Source organism: Chanodichthys erythropterus, chromosome 21 (assembly GCF_024489055.1).
Source record: "Chanodichthys erythropterus isolate Z2021 chromosome 21, ASM2448905v1, whole genome shotgun sequence".
Classification (NCBI taxonomy): domain Eukaryota; kingdom Metazoa; phylum Chordata; class Actinopteri; order Cypriniformes; family Xenocyprididae; genus Chanodichthys; species Chanodichthys erythropterus.
Window position 1 is genome coordinate 1304382 of NC_090241.1, and position 9830 is coordinate 1314211.

General features: G+C 36.7%; 1 protein-coding gene across 1 annotated transcript; it reads left to right on the forward strand.

The window, feature by feature from the left end:
* The first annotated feature begins 7543 nt into the window (after positions 1 to 7543).
* Positions 7544 to 9380, forward strand: bglapl (bone gamma-carboxyglutamate (gla) protein, like). The gene is made up of 4 exons (XM_067374577.1): positions 7544 to 7663; positions 7741 to 7995; positions 8080 to 8188; positions 9278 to 9380. The coding sequence occupies exons 1-4, from the start codon at positions 7603 to 7605 to the stop codon at positions 9378 to 9380; spliced, it is 528 nt and encodes a 175-aa protein (XP_067230678.1). The 5' UTR covers positions 7544 to 7602.
* Positions 9381 to 9830: the final 450 nt, after the last annotated feature.

Sequence of the window (9830 nt, forward strand, 5' to 3'; positions counted from 1 at the left end):
TATTCGATAGACACTTTACTATCCCATGAGGCCATGGGAGAGGATTTATGAATGGCAGTGAAGCGATGCAACTGACGGCATAGGTCACATGACAATGACAACATGGCGGATGTTGTAGGCTACATAGGATACTATATAAAATGTGCTTTTTTTAATGATTGCAAAGTTTTAAACCAAATATACACCGTAAAATTTACTTAATTTTTCTTTCGCAAGTTTTTGAACACATATTTTTTAAGTACATTTCAAATATGGGATTAAGTAACTCTACTTAACTAAGTAAAATTAACAAAGAAAATAACTTGGACAGTAAAAGGTTGAGTAATTTCTACTTAGTAGAAGTTTATTTTGCAATACATTTCACTCAAACAATATAACACTGAATTATATTATGCTATACTTACATCTAAACATCTAAGTAAATAATACAATAGATTTTGCGTAGACACCATATCTATATAATAGAAGTGACAAAATGTTTGACCTCAATACTTGGTACACAATACACAATGACGGCAACATTCGATGGGTCATTTTTGAGTGTGAATTTGCCATTTTGAGAAGAAAATGAACTCCAAATGTCACAAATGGCAATTTACTAAACATAACCACAAAAGCAATGATAAAATAGTGTAAAAACAGCTTTAAAACAGTGAAAAATTAATTATTCAAGGACCAGTGCATGATGGGAACACCAGAATCAGAAAAGCTCATAGTTTTATATTAATTTTATAATGTTGATATTTACACTTTAATTTCTACTAACCGAGCACTAATATAGAATTTACTTAGTTTTTTAAATTCTTGCCTGAACTAACTTTTTCATGTAAAATTACATTTGTTTTTTCTTTAGTATTTACTTCACCATAAAATCATTTTTTAGTACCTACAGTATGTGATTTCGGATGCAGAACAAACGTTCTGTGAACCTTGCCAGAACGTTCAGAGAATGTTCCCTGTTAGCTCTGCATAAGACTCTAATGCACAAAGTCCTAAAACAGCAGTGAAGGACAGAACGAGTCGTGAAGAATTAAAGGTGATTAGGTTTACATTTCTCACACAAAACGGGAAGCACTGAGTCTGGCTGTGACATATATATAGTGTGCACACGCCACATTGTAAAGCTGTAAACTGCAATGATTGAGGATTAAGAGACGGAGATCTAAATGTGCTGAAAGCCGTCTGGATTCTTGAGCCGGGCCGAATGTGGATAATGAGCGGTTTTCGTTTACTGAGCGGAAGCGGGAGTTACAATCTCCAAAAAATCTTGGAAAGCAAACATAGGCTGAGTTTGTGTTTATTTGTGTGAACTGCTGCCGTGACATTTGCAGAATAATCTGCAGCGAGATGCATGGTGATGTGTCCTCAGAGCGAGGTTATGAGACAGAGACGCACACAGACAGATGATGAGTGACGGACAGCTGATAATGTGTCTTATTTCTTCTCACTCGTGTTTACTGTGCTCTCACAGGACTCGTGCTGACCTGCGTGAGTGACCGAGCAGAAGTCCATCAGCAGTCAGTTCATGAAACACTGCAGCACAAACTGAACCTGCATGAGTGTGTGTGAGAGAGAGATACTGTACAACACATGCTTGAGAGAACCTTGTCAGAACGTTCCTTGTTAGCTGGGAATGTTCTCAGAACGTTCTGGTAAGGTTTTCTCAAAGTTATGAACAAACATCCTTCCAGTAACGTTAATAGAACGTTCTTTCAGAGGTATCTGCTCTTTAATAGTAAACAGAAAAATGTTGAGACATTGTTATTTATATTTTGTTTTTGTTTTTTTAATTCAGAGAACATTTGAAAGTAACATTCCCACAACATTTGTAACATTTGCTTAATTATTAAATGGAATGTTCCCTTTATGTTTGCATAAACAAAATGTAAAATAGCTGTATGCATTGAAAGTTTAGGGATCATTCAGAAATAACATAATGGCAACAATTTTTTTGTTAGCTATTCCTCTTATTTCCACTAACATTCAGATTACTTCTTGAAAGATATGGGCTTTTAGTTCTTAAGCTATTACCCACAATCATTACAGCTGTGTTGAGTAATAGCATTTCGACATAATGTATCATTTCTAACCTTTTCTCTTTCTCTACACAGTAAAATCCCCAGAGTTACATCAAATCTGCTCAGTAACACTGAAGCAGAGTTAAAGTTAATGAGATAATTAAGCAATTAATAAGGCCGTGATTGAAGTCAGTTCTTGTGTTTCTCTTTCTTCAGTGAGTCTGCTTGTTAACAGCAGGTGTTCATCACTAATGCACAATCATCTCTTATTTAATTGCTTAATTATCTCATTAACCTTAACTCTGCTTTAGTGTTATTTTAGCACTATTTAGAGAGGGACCATATGTTCTCTGAGCAGAGTTGATTTAACTCTGGAGATTTTGCTGTGTAACATTCAACATGTTACAAGGTGAAGGTCAGTGTGAAAACAGCTACGAGTAGCAAATATCTTTGGACCACATTACATTATTTACTACGATTTTCCCACTGAAATCTCGAACTTGATGATGGCAAAGTTTAAACGATGAAATACTGATGAAGAGAATCTGATGTCTGTTTGAACATTGTAAAGACTTTTATAATATCACATCAGGAAGGTCAAATGATTATTGTTCTAGAGGAATGTCACAGCACAATGAGGATGAACAGAAAGTGCAGGACGAATTGCATTTTCTCAAGTTGAAATAGTGAAATTTTAATTGAAACTGATTTTATCTATGAAATAATGTTGATATCATTGGACTCAGTGGAGGTTTGGTTCACAGCAACGACTCAGAGTCAAGAATCCATTCTGCTAAAAACATTACAGGCTAAAAACAGACAAACTCTCACTGTAATTATCGGAAGTTTGCAGACATACGGCTCAGAAATATTCAAAACTATCTATACAGCTGCTTTTATATAACACTAACACACACACACACAAACAAATTCTGTGGTTTTGTTTGTGGTGTCTACTGTGATGGTGGAAACCAGAGTTTAAGCCACATCAGAGCACTACATGAACTCTCTCTCTCTCTGTCTCTCTCTCTCTCTATCTCTCTCACTCTCTCAACTCTTGAGAACTGTTTGTATGGATCTCTTTGGCATGTTGCTAAAGAGATGAGAGTCACACCAAACCTCTAAAGAAGAAGCTCAACGGCATTAGATCCTTCAACAGATGAGCAGATCCTGATTTATTTCCATTTGCTTCTGGATGAACTTGTTCTGCAGCTTTTGTGCTGGGGAAACTTTCAAACATATAAAAAAGCATTCATCCACACAACACTGAAAATTATAAGGTGGATGGACAGTATTGAACATAACACACAGCACTGCCATATTTCTGTGAAGGACTTTCCACTGAGACACTAAACAAAACCCAACGGACCAAACAGAACCTAGACATGGAAATTACACAGCAGACCGGCCAAAACTCATTTCTCTCTGTATGATGTTCTCGCGCACACACACACCCCCACACACACACAAAAAAAAGAGAGAGAGGTTAAAACAGGACAGGTCACATCTCTGCCTGAGTGTTTTCATCTGTTGTCATTTTTATGTCCTACTGTGAGAAAAGGTTACTATATTTGGCAATCAATATTGAGTGTGTTGTCCATCATCAACAATTAGTTCTGGTTCTCTAATCTGATTGGTCAAACTGGATTGATATAACAGTCGAACAACACTGGGACTGTTTCACTCCATTTGTGTTTGTTCTAGACAGTCTGTCAGTCTGTTTATCAGTGGCATGATTTATGACACTTTCTGCAAGTTACATAGTTAGACCAGTAGGCGGCGACACGTGACTGTCTCTATGAGAGAATTATTTGAATCAATTATTCAACCGATTTGTTTAAAGGTGCAGTGTGTAAATTTTAGCAGCATCTAGTGGTGAGGTTGTGAACTGCAACCAACGGCGCTCACCCCTCCCTTTCGAAGCACATAGAGAAGCTATGGTGGCCGTCTGGCCGACACAAGACAGATGTTGTCGTCTGAGACAGAAGAGAGTAGCCAGTCAAGCAATGAGGTTTCTTCTTACTTCTAACAAAGAACAGTCTGTGCTTCTAATAAATCATATTACTATTACTACTACTACTACTTCTTTATGCGTATTCAACATAGTGATGATGCAAGCTGCCTCTAAAACAAGAATGACTTAGAAGAACAACACAGTGACTAAACGCAATCCGTAGAACAGTTTGTCCGTTTAGGGCTACTGTAGAAACATGCCAGTGCAAAATGGTGGCTTAACATGTAAGGGGACCCGCGGTGTATGTAGATAGAAATGGAAAACATAGTTATGTATATTGCATTTCTGTCAATAGATCCTCCCATATTTTACACATTGCACCTTTAAAAACATTGAATCATTTTCAAACAAAACCAGTGAGTCATTGATTCATCTTTTCAAATGATTAGTTTGAAAACATATGCTGAATTCGGAACAGTATACTACTCTTACTACTTTTATATGTTTCTATGGCAGAAATAGTAAGAGTAGAATGCTAGTACTGTGTGGTTAAGAATTCAGCAATAATTTAGGAACAACACAAGTAAGTGACAGATTATTAAACTGATTTGTTTAACAATATTTAAAAAACAAAACTAAACTTAGTCATTGAATTATTCACTCAACCAATTCGCAATTTACAGTGCTTTTTCTGTCTTTGTTTTGAATTATTTTTGTTGTCTGAGCAAAAAAAATATAACTATTTTCTGTCTAAAATGTGAGTTTTACTTATTGTTTATTGAACTATAAGCAGGGATGGGTAGGTTACTTTTAAAATGTATTTCACTACAGATTACAAAATACATGCTTTAAAAAGTCATTTGTAACATATTTCGTTAGATTACCCAAGTTCTGTAACTTAATCTAAATACTTGACAATACTTTAGAATACTATTCAGTATGTAACACAAAAAAGGTAATTGTGAGTTTTTATCTCACAAATCTGACTTTTTTCCACAGATTTGCATGATATAAAGTTGCAATTGTGAGTTATAAAGTCAGAATTGCGAGAAAAGAAGTCAGAATTGTGAGATGTAAACTTGCAATTTTCCAGAAAAAAAGTCACGCAATTCTGACTTGCAGTTGTGAGTTAATCCCCTGGTTTCACAGACAAGGCTTAAGTTAGTCCTAGACTAAAATGCATGTTTGAGCTGTTTTAACTGAAAGCAACTTGTATCGACATATCTTAAAATATGTCAGTGCCATTGTTTTGTCTCAAAATGCGCACCAGTAATGTTTTTTTCTAGGGTATGTTTATAAAAGATACTTCCTAATTGAACTATAGGCTAATCCTGTCTTAATCTAAGCCCTGTCTCTGGAACCGGGCCTATATTTCCCAATTCTGACTTTATAAAAGCACAATTGTGAATTTAAATCTCGCAATTCTGAGAAAGAAAAAAAAAAAGTCAGAATTGTGAGATGCAAACTTGCAATTGCAAGGAAAACAAATCAGAATTGTGAGATAAAAACTCACAAACTACTATCACAAAACATAAAACATAAGATTCATGGGTATTTAAATTTAGAAATGGGGCAATTTTTATAAATTCGGTCATTTGTTGAGTGTAAACATCTGTTATGTTAAATAACGTATTCAGGACAGTACTAAAATATAACATGCAATTTTTATGAACCCTCTTTGTTAAAATTATCAAAATGTTGCATGTTCTGAAAGGGGTATGAACCTTATGAGCAGAAATGTAGCTTAGGATGATTTCGTAGATTGTCAGAGTTGGAGAATCATCAATTGTTGTTTACAATAATTGCTTGTCACAGTTTACATTACACTCTAAAAAATGCTGGGTTAAATATGGACAATACCAAGGATTGGGTTGTTTTCACCCAGCCATTTTTTTCAACCAATTTTAAGCTGAAACTTGACCAGACCAGAGACTTATATTACATCTTGTGAAAGAGGGCATAATAGGTGTCCTTTAACCCAACCTGCTGGGTTTGTCCATATTTAACCCAACTTGGGTTGTTTTTAACCCAGCATTTTTTAGAGTGCAATGTTTAAATGAAATAAATGGCATTGAAATTCAAAGTAATCACTTTGCTAATCTAAAATACTTTTTGGATGTAACTGTAATTTGATTACCGCCCATTTAAAATGTAACTGTAATGAAATACAGTTACTCAAATTTTGTATTTTAAATACGCAACTTACATGTATTTTGTTACTCCCCTGACTAACCCTGACTATAAGTAATATCACACAATAGTGCTTCTTATAACTCAAATAACTTCAATGTTTCTAATCCTAACATGACATTTTTTAATTAATAAAATCAAAATAAGGAAAAATACTAAATTAAGATGATCTTCAGAGTTGTCACTTTCACATTTCAGGTTTTTTTTTTTTTCTTTTTCAAGTGTTTTATATTACAGATCGACATAGCTATGTGTATAGTGTTGTCTACAGTGATGTAATTTTTGCACTGGATGTGTCAAATCAAATACTCTAAATCAGTAGCAGCCCAAACACGTGTAGTAGCTACATCAGAAACAGAACGGGCATCTGTTGCATCTTATGACTCAAACCTGGATCCCTGTGAGCAGCTCCTATATCTTATTGCATTCTATACGGAATTTCAAACATATGTACGCCATTTAAGGCCTCACCTGCCCCAGAACAGCCCCCAAGTTAAAATTTTAACTGGTTAGTGGTTTGGGGACAAATTTATTGATAAACATCTCCAGATGTAAGCTAAACATGGCTCGTTTTGGGCACGAGCTCAAAAAGAAAAGTGTCTCAAAAATAAAGTAAATAAGTGTTTTTGAAGTTTTCTTTTAGATTTAGTCATTATAATGAGTTTTAAAAATAAACAACATGGTATGTTCTCAATCACACAAACATATACCATATATATCGGGCCCACAACTGAAGCGGAGCATTATGGGGGATCCCTGTAAACCCTAATAACATGTTTCATGTGATGTGACCCACGTTCTGTTTACTAAGTTGGTGTATATATTTAGATTGAACGGAAGCAAACTGGTTTTATTGCATTTGCCAGACTAATATCTGCAGAATCGACTCTTACATAACAGGCACGACACAGGGATCCACAGGTCTTTTCCCGTGAGATTTTCCTCATACAGTAGTTTCTTGAATCCCAGAGTGTCCATCTGACCTGATCCAGGAACATTTGAGCCCTGGAATGACCATTGCTTAGAATTTAGAGAAAAAATATAAGTTTTACATTTAGAAGCATCGCCTACATTTCCCACAGACATGGCGGGCGTTTCATTAAACTCAGCCAGCGACGGGTCACTCTGTGACGGGCCGTTCATGGCATGTTTGTTAGTGGTTTGGCTCGGTTTCCCACATTTAGGTGCATGTGTGTCTGTTTGCCAGCCTGCGGTTGCTGGAACACATGTGTGTGTGTGTGTGTGTGTGTGTTGGTTTTGGAATGCAGAAAGGGGCAAGGACGTTACTCGATTCTCAAACCAATCACAAACTCTTGTAACAGTGTGTGTGGGTGACAGTGAGAGTATAAACACACTGGCGACCAGACGGATGACAGACACAGAAGAAACGAACAACACAGACGCCATCGACTGAGAGAAGAACCCGCCACCTGAAGAAACATGAAGACCCTGAAGCTCCTCACCGCCTGCGCTCTGCTGTCTGTCTGCGCATCTATGGGAGGTGAGACACGCTCAATATATCATCTGGAAGCTCGTTGTGTAGGTGAACCCTTAACGGTGTGTTCTATGTGTGTCTAGTGTACACGGAGCCTGCAGACGATGTGGTGGTCGTGGATGTGGTGGTTCCTCCCTCCGGAGCTCCTACTGATACTGCCTCTTCATCAGCATCCTCATCTGCCTCAGACTCCGATTCCGCTTCCTCTTCCTCTGAGTCCGACTCTGCATCTGATTCTGCATCCGACTCCACATCCGACTCTGCGTCTGACTCCGCGTCTGATTCTGCCTCAGATTCATCCTCTTCCTCGTCCGAATCAAACTCTGTCAGCGCTGAAGGTGAGAAACAACCCGTCTCGTGACTATCTGGGTTTCTCATTGGTATGATTTGGTGAACTAAAAGTGTTTTTTGTCTGTTTTCAGGCACGCCTGCCCCTCACGTGCTGCTGAAGAGGGATGTGGCGGCTTCACTGCTGAGGCACCGGAGAGCAGGAACACCGGCGGCCAATCTGAGTCCTCAACAGCTGGAGAGGTGAATCACACACACACACACACACACACAAGCCACATTTGACAGTGTTAGATAAATGATACTGTCACACTGATGTGAACTACACAGACCTGTCTTCTAACAGGAAACGTTCTCAGAATGTTCTGGCAAGGTTCTCATAAAGTTATAAACAAACATTCTTTCAGTAGCGTTCTTGAAAATTTTAATAGTGGGATTTAATAAACACATTATTTATGCATCATTCACGGAACAATTTTTTGTTTGTTTTGGAATGTTCATCTAATGTTCTAATTTAAATGTTACACTTGTTACTTTTAAATGTTCTCTGAACATTCTGAAACATTCCAATAATGTTTGCAAACTGACAACATGGAATGTTCCCTTAACGTTCGCATCACCAAGAAAAAACTTGCTGCTTAAACATTCAGATAACATTCAAATATAACTTAAAGGATTAGTTCAGTTTCAAATAAAATTTCCTGATAATTTACTCACCTCCATGTCATCCAAGATGTTCATGTCTTTCTTTCTTCAGTCGAAAAGTAATTACGTTTTTTGAGGAAAACATTCCAGGATTTTTCTCCTTATAGTGGACTTCAATGGAGCCCAAACGGTTGAAGGTCAAACTTACAGTTTCAAAACATGAAACATGAATACGAAAGTGTGATTTTGGCAAAAGCACTTGGATGGCGATCATTTGTTTATATAAAGTATATACATTTTTTTTTTTCGAAAATATCCGATGGTTTCTCTAGATAAGACTCTTATTCCTCGTCTGATATCGTTTAAAGCTCTTTAAAGCTGCACTGAAACTGTAATTTTGACCTTCAACTGTTTGGAGTCCAGTGAAGTCCACTATAAGGAGAAAAATCCTGGAATATTTTCATCAAAAACCTTCATTTCTTTTCCACTGAAGAAAGAAAGACATGTACATCTTGGATGACATGGGGGTGAGTAAATTATCAGGAAAAGTTTATTTAAAAGTGGACTAATCCTTTAATGGGAATAATAGCAATGTTTATCACATGATTTGATTGTTCATAACTGACTGGTGAAGCAAAGTGTGTGTTGTGATTCTCATGGTGATTCCTTTGTCTTTCCGTCCTTCAGTTTGAGAGAGGTGTGTGAAGTGAATCTGGCCTGTGAACACATGGCTGAAACAGCCGGGATCGTAGCTGCTTATACAGCATATTACGGACCAATCCCATACTAACACACACAACTGACTTCTGATGTTTTCATACTGATATGTTTACCCCTGTATTTTTATTTCCAAGACATGTAATGTGTTTTTTTTTTTTAATGCCAGCCATGCAACTTAATGTAAGTGATTTCAGGTTTTGCTGTTGTTTTACTGAGAGAAATCCAGGAAATCTTCATGTTTTAGTGATTGAGACACTATTAGTGCAATTAGACTCAAGTTTCTCTGTGTTAGTGAAGTGTGTTCCTTTATATGATTATGCCTGTGTATAGAAGAAAAGCATAAGTAGTAAATCATTCTTGTTAGTATTGTGAATCAAAGGTGCTATTTCACACTGACTGAAGGCAGAATTATTTGTCATGTTCTGTATATGTTCATTGACATTTTTGTCAATAATACTTTTTTGTTTTTTGTGCACATAATACCTGTAAAGAGCGTATACTGTAATAAAATTTCAATATA

Coding starts and splice junctions, on each gene's coding strand:
- bglapl (XM_067374577.1), top strand. CDS start 7,603: ATGAAGACCCTGAAGCTCCTCACCGCCTGCGCTCTGCTGTCTGTCTGC. Junction 7,664..7,740: donor TGTCTGCGCATCTATGGGAG/GTGAGACACGCT, acceptor ATGTGTGTCTAG/TGTACACGGAGCCTGCAGAC. Junction 7,996..8,079: donor AAACTCTGTCAGCGCTGAAG/GTGAGAAACAAC, acceptor GTCTGTTTTCAG/GCACGCCTGCCCCTCACGTG.